This window comes from Hermetia illucens, chromosome 1 (assembly GCF_905115235.1).
Source record: "Hermetia illucens chromosome 1, iHerIll2.2.curated.20191125, whole genome shotgun sequence".
NCBI lineage: Eukaryota > Metazoa > Arthropoda > Insecta > Diptera > Stratiomyidae > Hermetia > Hermetia illucens.
This window is the reverse complement of record NC_051849.1, coordinates 214590203-214607552: the sequence shown is the minus strand read 5'-3', so window position 1 is coordinate 214607552 and position 17350 is coordinate 214590203. Positions and strand designations below refer to the sequence as shown.

The 17350-nt window shown below is 45.0% G+C and overlaps 1 protein-coding gene across 4 annotated transcripts in view; it reads right to left on the bottom strand.

Annotated features, from left to right (window-relative positions):
- Window positions 1–11751: 11751 nt before the first annotated feature.
- The window catches only part of LOC119661701 (TNF receptor-associated factor 4), a 129915-nt gene continuing 124316 nt past the window's right edge, over window positions 11752–17350 (bottom strand). For all 4 annotated transcript variants that reach the window (XM_038071149.1, XM_038071148.1, XM_038071150.1 and 1 more), the window contains exon 3: window positions 11752–14051. In XM_038071149.1, the coding sequence (XP_037927077.1) occupies window positions 12960–14051 (1092 nt within the window). In that variant the 3' untranslated portion in view covers window positions 11752–12959. The remainder of the gene's footprint in view (window positions 14052–17350) is intronic.

Here is a 17350-nt window from a genome sequence, read left to right as displayed (position 1 = left end):
TACTCGGTATGCAGCATTCTTCCATTCCGTTGCTAGCTTACATTCATCGTCAAATCATCCGTTGTGACTGTTTTCGCGGCTGAAGCCAAGTATGTTTGTGGCCGTATCCATGATAATGTTCTTCAGGTGATTCTGAAGATCATTTGCTGATGCTTCATCTCCAGGATCTCTGTTGACTGGGGTTATTGTGGCATCCATTTCCCTCTTATAGGTGTTGTGGAGGGCTGTGTTGTGAATGGCTTCAGTGTTAAACCTCACCTGATTATCAGAGGGAATTCAGCACGTGGAGGTAGAAATAGGGTTTGGTAGTAGAGCTGTTGGTGCTGGTTCAGCGGGCGTTTCCCAGGTTTTATGCTCTATCGTGGGTACCAATCCACGTTTCGCCCTATGACCTGTACTACCCTTTAACCACTATTTTATTATATAATAAATGTTAATCGTCGTCCACTGGTGTTATGTAATTTTTCTCGCGGCAAACCTTCAGACTTTGCTGGTGCCCTAATTACCCATGAGTGTTGTGTATTGCCGCTGTCCCATTTAAGACCGCCAGGTCAGTTGGCCATTGTTGCTGTTCCAATTACAGTTGCAAGGCCAGATGTTTATTATTTATGCTCAATACAACAATATCGCCAGTTTGCACCTCAACTGGAGATTTCAAATTGTTACAATAGCTTCGTGTCTCCTCTTTTACTAATCGCTCGCAAATCTTGGAGAAATTTTCTACCTGCTATGTGATATTTTCCCGCTCCGTTGTGAAATTCACAGATGTGAAAATGGTATATTTGAGTTCGAACGCTTTAACCCGGACGTCTCCAATCTCAACCACCTTGGACTCTAACACTGGTTCCACCAACCCAGCACCGACTTTACAAACTAGCAGGCACATGCATGGCAACATCACATCATGCGATAACGGCAATTGCTGCGCTCTAGTTCTAATCCGTGTCCGAGGCTGGTGAGGAACATGAGCCGCTTTCAGGGGCTGCAATTTTAGATCGAGTTGTTCTTCTGAGGGAAGCTCCCTCCCCTCTTCCGAAAGAAGAGGGGCGAGCTGATGCACAGCTCGATGAACGTTGTCCCTGGCAACTGTGTTCAGCTTCAGCTGCCGCATAACTCCCTTAGGTTCTGGACACACTTCAAGTACACGGGCCATTTTCCAACTTAGGGGACTGTGGCGACTTTCTTTTATGGCTACTAGATCTTCTTCAGCAATCTGCGGACCCGACCTTTTCCATTTGTACCGTTTTTGTAAGTACCCAAAATAATCATTCTCACACTTTTCCTAGAAATGTCTTTGAAGCTCCTTAATTTGGAGTCACCTTTTTGTAACTAGCAGATTCTCGAGTAAACCTTCGCCCATCGGAGATAATAATCTTCTTTGAGTCAGAAAATGAACGGAAGTCAACACCTGCAAATCATTACTGTTGTTCACCAAAGGTACAGGGTATGCTGTTGAGTATTGCTTCCCAAGTACAGAGAGCCCTTCGTAGTGACTGGTTCTAGGGCCGTTGTGATACCATATACTCTGCCTCTGGCTCATGAGCATTGCACATGCTTACTTCACCTTTCGTCACAGTTCCCGGAGAACTTCCAAGGCTCCAGCTAAATTTGTCCCGCCCATATATATCTCAAGATGTACGGTCTTAGTGGCCATGCATGTAAACACGGCTACGTCCACCTCCATAGTTTTTGGTGTCCGCAGATTTGAAGTTCACCTGAAATGGTCCACAAAGATCCGTTCCAACGTTCTCAAACACTCTCCGAAGGAAGATCGGCCATCTTCGAAAGCACCACCTCCCCTAATACTCTGACGCATTTGACATATTACCGAATCCACTTTTTGAGTCGTTGCTGCAATGCGGGGATGTAATATTTTAATTCCCTTAAGTCTGAGCTTATTTGCTTCAAAAACTCCAGCGGGAAGTGCCACTGGGGCACAGTGCCAGAAAGTAAAAACCTGCATTTACGCATTGCCAACCACGCGCTCAAGCTGAAACCAAACACTAAATACCAGGGAATCTCTCTCAACAACAAACTTAAATTCAACCCTCACGGCAGATCTGCTATTGCCAATGGTTTTAAGGCATCAGTTGCCTTAAAAGACCCCCTCTCATCCTGGGCTCTGTTCCCTGCCACCAAAACCCTTTTATACAAAACTCTTATTCGACCTATCGACCTTATCCTGACCTATGGTTTCCCAGCATGCCACCGAACGTAGCAAAAGCCCTCCAACGCTTCGAAAGGACAATACTCAGGAAATGCACCGCCAAATACAGAAGGCCAAACTTTAAATTTCACAAAAACTCTCCCCTATACGACCTCTTCGGCGTTTGCCCCATAATTCCGCATATGATTAAACTGTCGCGCGTCAGACTGAAAAAGTGGCTATCCCACCCTAACCCGCTGATAAAAAATCTCGCTAAGCGCAATGCATTGTTACACGAGCAGAGGTACTATGTGTCAGGGCTGGCACTCCTCTCGGACAGTAATTCTCCCTTCCTCCTTCAACCCCTCTTTTTATCAAAGCTCCTTCCCGGACTCACAGAGGCTAACCGCGTAGGACCATCTAATGTAATATTTTTCCCCTATTATCGTTATTGTGAGAACGATCCCATACTGTTGTCGTGAATCCTTATTATCAAATCAGTCAAGTGCATCTTCGATAAAACAATGGGGTGCTCAAAAGGCACAAGCGCCTGTTCTAAACGACCTCCTACGGGAAGGAGTCTCTGCCCCGGAAGGGTTGCGTGTTGATAACTAATGATTTTTTTCCACTGGTACCTCCTTCCGAATTCTATTCAATTGCTTTCCGAAAACTTGATCTTGGTGATACTTTATCATTGCACTGCATTGAACCCGTTCTAGCTCCTGAACTGAAAAAGTTCCCGACCCAACGCTCCTCCAGCGCAGGCATCTTGCAACTACGTTTAGGAGGCGCGGTAAGCTCAAAAACCGCCTGATGAAGATTATAATTCCGAGCTTCTCTCAATCAAATGTGTTACTGTTTCTAGTTGTGAAAGGAGGTATTCTGTGCGAGGAAACTCTTCCTGCAGAAACGGCGGTCCGCTGAACCAGAAATCATGTTCTACCAACTTTTGCGAGCTGATACTCTTAACGCACAATCGGCAGGCGATAAAAAGTTACAAATAATCGCTACTCTTTTCTTTATGAATTTATTCTCAGTTGGTTTTTGGCTGCGGATCCAAAACAGAGCAACTTTAGAGTCAGTGTAACCTATAAAATTTACTGGAGTATCACCCAGACTACCACGTATGTCCTTAAGCAGCGCTTCTCGAAGGACTACACTCTCCAATTCAAGTTTTGGGATAGTGCATACTTGGACAACCCTGGTTTTTTCGTGTCATTTATACGTATCTTAAGAAGCGTTACCCGTCCCCGAGTCAAGAAGTCGTACGTCGAAACTCTTTTTGGATCGCAAATGCTAGCCACTAAGCACAATACCCTCCATTCTGTATACATAATTGTCTCACAGAGGTTGATTCTGTAACGAAAGCAATCCTTCTTAGACCTACAATGCAACCCTAGGATTCTAATGCTGCCTTCTGGCTTTTCGAGTTTTATCTATGACTCAATTCGCTTGCTGACCTCAGTGTTATTAAACGCCCATTGCGTTAGAGGGACTTTCGCCTTCTCTAAAGCTCCTGATAGGTTTTTAACAGTATCTTGGGCCTTCTCCAAACTAGCTGGTCCATATAACAGGTCATCCATAAAAGAACCGCGTTTGATAATCTATTGAATCTCCTTATTATTGGTATTATCTGCTGCCTGATGAAGGGTTCGGATGGCCTGCCAAGGAACGCAATCCATGCCGTAAGTAACGGTTCTCAGGAAGTGCTCTATCAACGATTCCTTGCTACTTGCTTTCCATAAAAACTTAAACCTGAGATAAGGGGTACGCGTTTTTGGATATCGAAGGAGCATTCGACAACACATCGCACACAGAGATACAGGATGTCCTGAGTCGCAAATGAGTGGGAAACACCCTGGCACTCTGGATGGGCAAAATGCTAGAAAGCAGACAAATAGAGGTACAAACAGGTACAAATTCCATTATCATGAACACCACTCAAGGCTGTCCACAGGGTGGAGTACTATCGTCGCTAATGTGGAATATGGTAGTGGATGAACTCCTGGACATGTTATCAAAAACTGGAATACAAGTCCAGGGTTACGCGGACGACATTGTTTTAATCTGTAGGGGCAAATATGAAGATACCCTATGTGATAGAATCCAAACTGGACTAAGGGTTACTAGTGCCTGGTGCAGAAAGGTGGGACTGCGGATCAACCCAACCAAAACCACCATAGTACCATTCACTAGGAGGCGTAAGCTGGATCACCTGAAAGCCATAACATCACATGATATAGAGGTGAAACGAGAAACAGAGGTTAAATATTTGGGAATCACGCTGGACCAAAAATTACTCTGGAAGACACATGTCGGAAACACTTGTCAAAAAGCCACGAGGGCTCTGATGACTTGCAGATCCATAGCAGGAAAAAAATGGGGTTGCAGCCCGAAGATACTACTTTGGGTATATACTGCAATAGTAAGGCCAATGATTACCTATGGAGCGGTAATCTGGACAGAAAGAACCCAACTCAGCACACAAGCCAGGGAATTATATAAGCGCCAAAGGCTGGCTTGCGTGTGTATCAATGGGGCAATGAGGACATGCCCAACGGCATCCCTGGAGGTCCTTCTGGGATTAACCCCTCTCCATCTGCACATACAGATCCAGGCAAGGAGGGCAATATTCAGGATGGCCGGTAGTATGAGTGAGGCGGGGAGCTGCCTAAATCGAAGGAAGATTAATATCCGTTCTAGGCGGTATCCCGAATTACTGATACCGAGGGACAACATGACAACGAGGTTTCACTTCGATAAGAAGTTTGAAACACGTTGGAGTAACAAGGCAAACTGGGAGAGCGTGGCTGCGACATACGGCTTAAACTAGCAACTGATTACTTGGTACACTAACGGATCCCTCACAGCAGAGGGAGCGGGTGCCGGTGTCATTGGTCCAAGGAAAATGTACTTTGAGCCAATGGGCAGGTACACTAGCATATTCCAGGCGGAAATTTACGCCATAGACAAATGTGCCTCCTTTAATCTGCAAAGGAACTACAGGGGGCAGAACATAGCTATTCTCACCGATAGTCAAGCAGCGATCAAGGCACTTAGGTCCAACCAGGTGAACTCTAAACTGGTATGGGAATGCCTTGAGAGACTGAATACACTTGGCTCGTCCAACAAGGTCTGGATACTTTGGGTTCCAGGCCATGTTGGGTTGGAAGGCAATGAGGCAGCGGATGAACTAGCCAAGAAGGGAGCAGGGATGCCTTTACACGGGCCAGAACCCTTCTGTGGAATCGGAAACGGTTTCATGGCTATGAATCTAAGAAACGAAGAGAAACGGTTGAGGGAACTATATTGGGCGGGCCTACCAGGGATGGAGCAGTCCAAGGTGCTTATTGGGGGATACGAACCCATGCGTACAAAGGATTGCTTAAACCTCACCAAAAAGAACCTCCGAATCATAGTGGGAATTCTCACTGGTCATTGTCGGCTGAACTATCACCTAGGGAAGCTAGGGATATCTACGGACACTGCCTGCAGGTTTTGTGAGGAGGAGGACGAAACCTCTATGCACGTCCTGGGACAGTGTCCGGCACTTGTGCAAAGTAGGTCGATACATCTGGGAGAACACTTAATACCAGATGCAAAGCTGAAACTTCTGGAAGTGGAGAACATACTAAAGTTCCTAACGGTTACAGGCCTACTTGAGATACTATGATCAACAGGTACACTATAACCATTAAAAGGGGCACAATAGTTCTTGAAGGACGCGGTGCGACTTTCCCTTAACAGAATAATAAAAAAGGGGTACAACCCTTAAAGAAGTGAAATATCTGGGAGTTTTTTATTTTTATTTTGGAACAAACTTATAGCGAAAAAAATGAAAAGAGCGCTCGCAGCTTATGGGCTGTGTAGGCGAATCTTTGCCTCGACATGTGGACTTCGGCCTCAGGCAGTAATGTAGATATATGTTGTTATCAGTAGGCCGATGTTCGCTTATGGATTCGTAGTGTAGGGGTTACGATGAAACAAACGAGTTTTCGCTGTAAACTAGCCACACTGCAAAGAACTCTGTGTCTGGGTACCACCGGTGCTATGAGCACTACATTCAGCGCAACTATGAGTGCATTACTCAATTTGCAGTCCTTGGATTTGTTTATTCAGAGCACTGCAATGAGAGCAGCTCATGGACTAATTCGATTAGATCCATGGAGAAACAATGGATGTGGGGGCACAGAACATTGGAAGACTTATTGGAGGAACTGAATCCAATTTTCGCAATGCCTTCTCATTCTCGGATCTCCATACATCTGTTTGGTAGAAGATATGAAGTTATCTTGAAACGAAGAGAAAACCGTTAGCCGTTCATTGTGGTGTAGAGGGAAATGAAAACTCGGATGTTTTGGCAAAACACGGTTCAATTTCCACCATACCCGGACTATAACCAGCAATTGGGGTGTCAGTAACATTAGCTAATACTGCTGGCAAAAACTGGGAACAAACTTCCCATAATGACAGGTGACTTAATGCCTTAATGCTGCCAAATACACCAAGCTTTCCCTGTGAGAGCCAAACAAACATACGGAAGACTTGCAGGAGTATTCTGACTGGCCATAATTCACTAGCTGGCCAACTGTTCAGAATAGGAATTTTCCAAGATGATACGTGCCCATCCCGTAATGAGGAAGTAGAATTCACGGGGCTTTTTCTTATATGAGTGCCCCGCCTATGCTCCCCTTCGGACACCACCTTGTCGTGGTGGGGGGGCCTGTAGTAGTTTACTACTACACTAAGGGTATCCAAAAATATGAATATGGAAACGATGGATTTAAACTCTCCAAGTGGTAAGAAGTCACAGACTTCGAATCCACCCGCGACCATGAGCAATCATGTCGCGGCCAAGGCGCGGATTTTGGAGGCCTCACCACATTCATACTCGCCTACAGATCAATCTGTAGAAGGCATGCTTTCCGACTCAGTGGAAAGTTTGCACTTGGTGCCTATGGCAAAGTTAGCCAGAAAGGAAAGTACGGAAACTTTCAAATTGGGAGAAACTGGAAATCCGACTACGGCTGAATTCTGCCTGTCAGAACCTTCTCCTTCATCCTTACCAGGAAGAGCGGAAGAACGGGGTGACGTGGACGCTACTGGTTTAACGCCGGTGTGTGGAAATGGATCCAAGCGGTCCGGACACTGTGAACCTGGAAAGGCCCGAAGCCGACGACAGAAGAGAGCACTGCAAAGGAAGATGAAGCACCTTGGGAATGAGGACATGGACGTGGCTGTACCACTAGGCGCGGTAACGCCCAGAGAAATGGGACACAAGGAAGCGGAATCTCCGGCGGAAGGTGGGGATAAACTGGAAACCCCGGTAAGATCCACATTGGACGCACCAGACTCTTCTGTCAGTGACAATAGACTAAGTTTATGTCGAAAAACATAAAGATTGGTAAAATCAACCTGCAGCATGCCAAAGCTCCCTCCTACCTGTTGACAGCGAGAATGACAAAACTACAGGATTTCCCCTATATCTTTCTGGTGCAAGAACCGTGGGTTCGATTTAACAGAATCTGCGGCATTGGATCAGTGAAGGGGGCTAGGATCTTCTACGACGAAAGATCCATAAGACCGAGAGCTTGCGTCCTGATGTCAAGACGGTTAGAGGCAACTATGCTGAGACAATATTGTTCCCAGGACTTAGCTACGGTCATCATACAATACCAAATAAATGGCGAGAGGAAAAACATCATAGTTGCCTCCGCTTATTTACCCTATGATTGTTTGTATCCTCCACCGATGCAAGAACTTAGGGATCTGGTGGCGTATGCAGAATCAAGTAGTCTCGAACTCTTAATAGGTTGCGATGCTAATGCTCAACATATTTGTTGGGGCAGTAGCAAATGCAATCCAAGAGGAGAGAAGCTATTTGATTTCATCACTTCAGCTGGTCTTATGACTGCAAACGTAGGGTGCGCCCTTACGTTCGTGGGACCGAGAAGAAGCGAAGTAATTGACCTAACAATCTGTACCCCAAAATTGTTAGAGTTGATTACACACTGGCGAGTGTTAGACGAGGTCTCACTGTCAGATCACCAATATCTAGAATTCAATCTGACTATTGCGGGTGAACAGTCTGCAGTACAAAGACGGAACCCTATGAAAACGGATTGGGCAAAGTTCAATGAACTTCTTGGCAATAAAGTACAGTTCCCCAGGCGACTAAGGACTCCTTTGGTGCTGGAAGATGAATTGAAAACTCTGAACGGCACACTTTTAGAGTGCTATGAAGAGGCTTGTCCTATTTCCCGAGGCCAAAGCGGTAAAACGGTTCCTTGGTGGAACCGAGAACTGCAAAAACTCAGGAAATCAACCAGGCGACTTCTAAAACGTGCTTGCAAAAGTAACAAGGACGAAGACTGGTTAAATTTCAGGAACTCACAACGTGAATATAAGAGGCTCGTGAGGTGCTCGAAACGAGACTCCTTTAGAGCGTACTGTGAGGAACTGGAAGGCGAAAGAGAGACTTCAAGGCTGTGCAGAATCCTCAAAAGGGATGAGTCGGCCAAGTTGGATTCTCTTAGAAAACCCGACGGTACTTTCACGAGCTCCAGACTGGACTCAGTACAGACCCTCCTGGAAGTACACCACCCGGGAGAACGGGTGAGAGAAGTGGTAGGGGAAGAGTTGACGGTTCTTGCAATCCCTTCAACAGCGTTGCAAGGGGAACTGGAACACTGCGAAAGCGGTTGTTACCCATGAAAAGGTGAGAGCTGCCATACTGTCCTTTGAACATTTCAAGGCACCTGGCATGGATGGCATCTATCCGGCAATGTTAAAGGAGGGTATGGAGCATTTAGAGCGACCTCTAAGAAATATTTTTCGAGGATGTCTTGCTCTGAGCTACGTGCCTTATTCTTGGCAACAGGTTAAGGTAGTTTTCATACCGAAACCTGGGAAAGATGACTATAATAATCCAAAGAACTTCAGACAGATCAGCTTGACTTCATTCTTGCTGAAAGGTTTGGAGAGACTGGTGGAGCGTCACATTCGTGGAAAAGCACTTAGGTCACACCCACTTAATGAAAACCAACATGCTTACCAACGTGGAAAGTCCTGTGAGTCTGCTCTTCATTTTTTGGTCACAAAGATAGAGGATGCAACTTTGAATGGTGAGTACGCAATGGGGGTGTTCGTGGACATTGAAGGGGCTTTTGACTGTGCGCCTTTTCAAAAACTTTGTGATGCCGCCAGAGCGCATGGTGTTGATGATGCTTTAATTAATGGATCCATACTATCATATGCTAACGCAAAGATTGTTGTGCGCTGAGGTAGGGGTCGTTCGCTACCTGACTACAGAAGCGACGAAGGGCTGCCCCCAAGGAGGTGTGCTTTTGCCGCTTCTGTGGAGTATGCTGATCGACTCACTGCTATGCTAACTGCAAAATTTGCCAATACACGCTCAAGCTTATGCTGATGACGTGGCTGTACATGCTGTTGATCGGGATCTTGGAACGGTGTGTAGGAATATACAGCGTGCCGTTGATTTGATAGACAGCTGGTGCCTTAGACATGGTTTGTCAGTTAATCCAAATAAAACCACAATGGTTTTATTCACAAAAAGGAGAAAACTGGATGGACTTTGTCTCCCTGAGATGAGGGGTACTACCCTTCAACTCTTCGAAGAAGTGAAATATCTGGGGGTCACTCTAGATAAACAACTTGTTTGGAACAAACATGTAGAGGTAAAGATGAAACGAGCTCTCACAGCTTATGGGCTGTGCAGACGGACCTTTGCCTCGACATGGGGACTCAGGCCTCATGTGGTAATGTGGATATACGTTGCCATCATTAGGCCGATGTTCGTATATGCATCCGTAGTGTGGTGGGTTAAGGTGAGACAAAAAGGTTTTCACCGTAAACTAGACGCACTGCAAAGAACTGTTTGTCTGGGTATCACTGGTGCCATGAGCACGACATCCGGCGCAGCTCTGAATGCACTACTCAATTTGCAGCCCCTGGATATATTTATTCAAAGCACTGCAATGAGAGCAGCTCATAGGCTAATTCGATTAGATCTATGGGAAAACAACGGAGGTGGGGGGCACAGAGCATTGGAAGAGTTACTGGGAGGACTAAATCCAGTTTTTACAATGCCTTCCGATTCCTTCCGATGTCCCCATACATCTGTTTGGTAGAAGATATGTAGTTACCCTGAAGCGTAGAGAGGACTGGGAAGACCCAGAGGAATGCGTGGCGGGATATACGGCAGTCTTCTACACCGATGGCTCAAAAACAGAAGAGGGTTCTGGAGCCGGAGTCTACCTCTCAAATAAAAACGAGAAGTGGGCTTTTCCTTTGGGACAATATGCAACGGTTTTTCAAGCCGAAGTTTATGCGATCCTAAGGGTGGCAGACTGGGTGATTGACGAGCGGTTGAAGGGCAGACGCATCGCAATCTTCAGTGACAGTCAAGCTGCACTGAGGGCATTGAGCAGTCCTTTGATCACCTCGAAAATCGTTCAGGAATGCAGAAACCGTTTGAACTCTATGTCTAGATTCAATACGGTGGAACTACTCTGGATACCTGGTCACTGTGGCATAGAGGGAAATGAAATCTCGGACGCTTTAGCGAAAGAGGGGTCAATCTCTCCTATGCCGGGACCGGAGCCAGCAATTGGGGTATCAGTAGCATTGGCTAAATCTGTTTTCAAAAACTGGGAACAAGTTTCCTATAATGACAGGTGGCAGAGCTTAAATGCTGCTCGACACACCAAACCTTTCCTGCCAGAACCCAACATACGTACCGCAAAGTTTATCGTGTCGAAAAGCAGGACTTGCAGGTGTATTGTGGGCATTCTGACAGGCCATAATTCACTAGCTGGGCATATGTTCAGAATAGGAATTACCGAAGATGATACGTGTCCCTCCTGTAATGAGGAAGCGGAATCCACGGAGCATTTCCTATGTGAATGCCCCGCCTATGGACGCATCAGGCATCAGATCTTTGGTGCCGATGTCCTCCAATTGCGACGGGTAGCATCACATCCACTAACGGAAATCCTACGATACATAAACGAATCCGGAATATTCTGTTAGACGGGGGAATCGAGTAAAATGAACCACTAGAGTCTGAGTGCTTAGAGGCTTGGCCATTCTTCCACTTTAAACACAAACAAAACCCGAGGAGGGGGCTCAGGGCCGATTTTGCATGTCACTTATTTTAAGTGGCTCTTGCCGGAGATTATCTGGTATAATGGGAATTGGAGTGAACCTCGGGGGGCATACGTTCAAGGAGAGTTGCTATAATGTAGTTATTTGACGTTGGCCTCCTTGTAGTATTTTCACGGTGGTTGTGGTTGCGCCCATATCACGTACAGACGCCCTTGTGGGCTCAAGCGTGGAGTTGCGCCGTAGAACTTGGCCGATGTATCCTTTAGTTGTGCTAGCTTGCACTCAGTATAAACCAGCAGCGGTCTGCCATTTACGGCTCTCATTGTGGTCCTCAAATCAATCCGTGTCGGAGGAGGACTGTGGGATTATGCCAATTTTCATGTCTCATTGATAAAATTTAAATTGTCAGACCAAATTTTTTACATTTATCGAGGGGGACTAAGAAGTAGTCTCCGTTCAAAAGCAAAATAAAACAGAAATTTTCAAAATATTAAAAAGTTTATTCTCTTAATTCAATTGAATATCATTCCTCAGAATTTGGTTTAATTATATTTTCTTTGTTAGTAAATCTAATTGACCACTATTTTCTATACATTAAATAAAAGAAATCAAATCATTGGTAGTATTTACTTATTTTTCAGCTCCACTTAACACTCTCGATTAATTAGATCCAAAACTTACAAACTAATGACTAAAAATTCACTTTATATGCATTAAAAATTAGAATCGATCATATTTTCATTCGTGTGCAGGATTAAAAGTACAGATCGGAAGGGATTTGAAGGATATTTCATATTAGGCGCTTGCCAAGGGGTCTTTTCTGGTTGCAAATCATTAGGTCTTTGACTAACATTGCGGGATATTTTCACAAAAATTGTGGGAGGTTGTGGGAGCAGACGCTTCGAGCTTAGATGCAAGGACAGGTTTTCCTCAAAGTAGTTGAAGTTCAAAAGGCGTTACTTCGAGAAAAAAAGGACCTTGAAGTAAGGAATTGTTTTGTTCCGAGATTTTGGCTTAATCAAGTTCTTCTTCTGGTCATCGTAGAGCAACCACAATTCCACCCTAAATCCTCATAAATGAATGTATCTAAAAAAAAAGTCGATTAAGATCTCTCTAGAAGATTCAAGAAAATCTGGAAATGATTTCCTTTCTCTAAAAAGGTAAAAATTTCGAATTTTCAATAAAAAAAGGGACTAAATACTGACCTCAGGTCGCTTAGTAACAATTCGTGGTATAAACTTGTATGAAGAAAAACTTATGGCATTTATCGAAGAATAGCGTCGAAAAGCTATTTTTGAAAAGCCTGGTGAGGATTTCAGGGGGTGTATGTCGCCCGTTGGAAGAGAAAGCCTTGGCAAGCGTAGTAAACTTGGGTTGGAAAATGGATTTGTTTGAGTGATAAAGACAGTGTTGAATGTTTAATCCTAGTTTTTGAAGGTTTTCGAAGTATTTCCCTATCTACATTATCGCAACGAATTTCCCATCGATTTTGCTTCGCATTCATTCGTGATTTCTCAGATCTACATTTTGGGTTGCTTATATCGATTCGCTCTGTCTTAAATACATGGTATTTACATTTTCAAAGAAAGTTGTTCTGTAACATTTCTTTTAACAGGATCACTTATAAAATCTAATAATCATAAAACCGACAGCTACAATTTGAGATACATTTCGATCAATTTCAACTTTACACAGCTACTATTTTACTAGGATCTACTTTAACTCTAAGGAAAACTGTGTCCTCCTTGACGAACGGTCGCCTGTTGAGTAATTCATGTGAGATGAACCTAGGAAATCCGAAACCAAGTTGATCTGGCTCCAATGAAGGTCTTTGGAAGTTCTCCCACGAAGGATCTGGCACGAATGATTCTGCTACTCCACCTTGTCCATTCGGGACACCCTGCTCGAAGAGCGTGAATGTGATTGAATGTGAGAATGGCCATTTTAGCAGGGCATCATATTCTCCAGGGAGGACTTTTATGTAGACTGAGACATGAGTCCCTTCCCCTGGTCCGTTTCCATTCAAAAACATCGAGGCTTGTAATTTATATCCGTATTGACTAGTGAAAAATGGCGGGGAGACGAGTTCAAGACCATCTTTGGATTTAGCTTCGGCCATCTTCGCTGACCAGTCGGTGATCTTCCAAAGGAGCGTTCCTGTGTAGTTTGTGCTTAATTTGGCCACTGCATTTTTAAGCATCTGGATTTGCTGACCTTGACGTCCCGCCAGAGCAACCATTAGGGACAAATGTGCAGCTGCATTAGATTCCAGATGTGACTCCAACAGGTGACGGGGTCCTTTGAACCTGCAGCCGGCCTCCTTGAAAGTGCACGCCACCGCTAGAGCTTTGCACTCATCACGCAAATGTGCCTCCATATCGGCACGAGCAATGGGGGCTACATCGCAACGTTGCGGACATGGGATCGGCGCTCTTGGACAACTGGCTCCATGCAAATTCAAGGTATCCGCTGAGAATTCACGCTGGCAGTGTGCACAACGTCGTAGTCTTTTTGCACAATCTTTGTTCTTGTGCATAGACATCCGTCCGCGTAGTACTCGTACACCACATTTTGCTTCACAGTAAATAGGTTCCTGGGAACAGGTGCCCGCGTGCTCCTCCAATCCCTGACCGCTGAATTCTGAATTGCAAAATTCACATTTCGCACGACGTTGTGTGCATGTATATTGCAGATGATCAGTCATCATGATCCGCGGAATTTGTGAGCCACATTTGTTGGGACAGGCGGCTGCATCATGTTTGCAGGTGTTCAAATGAGCCTGAAATCAGATGAAGAAAAAGAAACGTTTTAGAAGATGGAACCCTTTTTCTAGGTTTTAATTATATGCGCACAATGACAAATTAATTTTGCTTATTCGCTACTTGTTATTAAAATTATACAAATTATGCCTCGTCAGTTAATGATGCATTTAGCCCCTCGTTTGGCTGCAATTATACTTAGAAGAAAAACTCACTCCAACCGGATGTTCTCATTGATCGGAAACCTTTTTTCTTGTAAAATAGCATCAGAACGGTTTGCAATTTTCCTACGAAATACGTATCTACGAATAGTATTCATACTAAAAACCAGGAGCAGACCTGTAACTACCTAATCAGAGCTGTGAGTTAAAGGACGTCCTCAGATTGTGCCTTTCCCCGATGTCCAGGTTGATAGTGGTGGATTTAATCCTAGAGATACCGGAAAGAAGCAGGGTGAAGGTGATAGCTTATGCCAAAGACTTGGTGATATTAGTGTCAGGGATATTCTCCCTCAAGATTGTGGAGGACGTGTTGGGAGAACTGTGTCTGTGACCTGTACTAAAAAGGAGTTTATGCTATTTACTGTCAACACAAGGGTACCCGAAATCCATCTCTCTCGGCTAAATGGGGTAGTTCTTTGTGTTTATACAGTCGTGGTCCGTCCGTCATGTGGTGGCCGGAGCTGATTAAAAAATACGATAGGACCAACCTTAATAGGATCCAAAAAGGCTGCTGGAATTCTACACGTCTGTGCGGCGAATGCCCGTAATGTACTCCTATACCTTCTCCCCTCGGATATATTAAATACAATGCATCGTGCAGTGCTGTCACACCCCATGAGTTTGGATGTTGAGCCGTGGAACAATACGGCCATTTGAACATCCTAGACAAAGTAGCCTGGAGCTTCTGAATATTATCAGCGCACTACGCAACATGCAAGCCGGATTTCAAGTTTGCTTTGAACTTGCCGGCGGGAGATGGATACGTGGGGTATGATCCAAGCTCCAATTCTAACATAGTCATTTTGGCTGGCAGAGCCAGCACGACATCCCCCAGGATGAGGCAATGCCCCTGCATTCAGTGAACAGTCTGATCGATACGCTCAAAGTTACCCCTCTCTGAGTTCTTGATCATAGGAATATAGAGAGACAAGATGGGACTCCGCTCTTGGTAGTCCCTCGATTAGGCACACTCTTTCATCCGCTCACCAACTGCGATAAGTAAGGAGGAACTGACGATAAATCAAGGAAGATCCCGCGATAAATTAAGGAGGACCTGGCCCTCCTACAAAACTGGCCCATAGGAGATGATCCCGCCAGGCACGGAGAAGCACTTGCTTTGCGATTACCCAGCTATAGCAAGATGTTCGCAGCTTGGCGTTGGGGACCCCGAGGAGATCTCTGGTTGTACTGTGGGGGACCAGCTATATTTCGTGAAGGTTTACTGGCTTGCTCTAAAGATCTCAACCGGCTTATATCTGCACACGTAGCCAGATAGACATCCAGCAATTTATATTTCCTTTGTATTAACGACTGCAAACCAGAACTAGACAGTCCTTTACAGAGATGGATCATAGAGAAAAAAAAATGCATACTGCTAAATTAAAAATCAAGAATGAGCAATAAGGGCAATTAATTTTGAGGCACGGAGGAAGGTTAGATGTTCCAAGAAAAGGTAACTAACGATAAAAGCAGCAATTCAATCGCCTCCAGAATCAATACTTCCAGACCAGAGACGATAACTGAGCAGTTCGTTTCCAAACGGTATAGTGACACTAATATAGCATCAAACGAGCCAACTGAAGAGCGTAAGGAGAGTAAAACACGATTGGTGTAATCAACAAACTTACCCAACGAAATTGGAGAAACATCCCAACGATCTCATTTGGACTAAAGTAGAGAGAAAGAAAGGCTGTAAAAGAGATCGTGGCCAGATGCGGTGATTATTACAGCAGCAAACGAGGTCACGCATGCGGGCATCTTGTAGAATATTAAGGCAGACAGTTCCCTACTGGATCAGGATAAATGTAAGACGTACGCAGAAAGAAGATTTACTACTTTAGCTTAGACAGGAGAGAAGTAAGCTCCACGAACTCCATGAGAAGATCGAATCATATCTAGATGAAGAAACGAGGATAAAAATGGATCAGGACCTCAATGTGATTAAGGTTTTAGTGTTCCAGACTCCTCTTTTCTGAAAACAAACATAAGCCCGCAGAACATCGTTGGAGACGTCGGAGGGAAACTGGTGTGCGGTGAACTCCACAATCAAAAGAATACCAGGGGAACTTGGAAGAGCGGAGCGCGCAAGGAGGACGCGAAAAACGGAAGGCTTGGTCGCTTAAAGCGCAGTCCACCCCGCGAAGTAATGCTTTGCGGCTGTCTCCCGGGGGAGGAAAAAGGAGAAAGGGGGGGCTGGTTTTAGTGGGTGAGAATCCCACACGCTGCTGCAGCCTGGCACGGCAGTGTCTTTGTAAGATTTCCATCTCCATCCATTAAACAAGTCGGGAAACCGGAAGCTTGACGCTTCAGGTATAAAAGGTTTTGTATTTCCCTATGTGAGGAGCATAACGTAGTTCTCCATTGGCTTATAGCATTGACCCGAGATATTGAAATCGTTCAGTTCTGGGCAGGTTACTGTCATTGCCAGAACTCAGCGATTTAAGTATCTCGAAGGGCAGGTTACTGCCATTGCCAGGACTCAGCGATTTAAATATCTCGCGTCAACGCTATCAGCCAATGGAGAACTGCGTAATGAAATTGTTTCACGCATTAATGCAACCTGGATGAAGTGGCATTCCCCCAACTGGTGTTCTTTGTGATCAACGTGTCAGCGCACGTCCCAAATCTAAAATATAGTTCTGAGTGTTGGCCACTATAAAGGACAATGAACGGCGTCTTGCGGTAATGGGGACGAAGATGTTGCATTTCACTGGTGGCGTGACACGTTTTGATTACGTCTGAAATGAGAATATCCGAGATCGATATGGGTTTGCTCCGATCGTGGAAAAACTGCGAGAGAGGCGTTTTCGATGGTGTGGCCACGTAATTCACGCTAACGAGAATTCAACAACCAGTATTTGTCAGAACATTGAAGTCAATGGTAAGCAACCAAAAAGCCGGCCAAAACAATGGTCGCATGATAGATACACTGGGTGCGGATTTGAAGGTCTCGGGATTACATCCTGATCAGGCATTTGATAAAATAAAATGACGAAACCGATCACGACGAGCCGACCCCGCTTGTGAACTGAAAGCTGAAGAAAAAGAAGAAGATGCGAGGAGCGATGAGCCTGACAGTTCCGTGTCACATAGTTAAA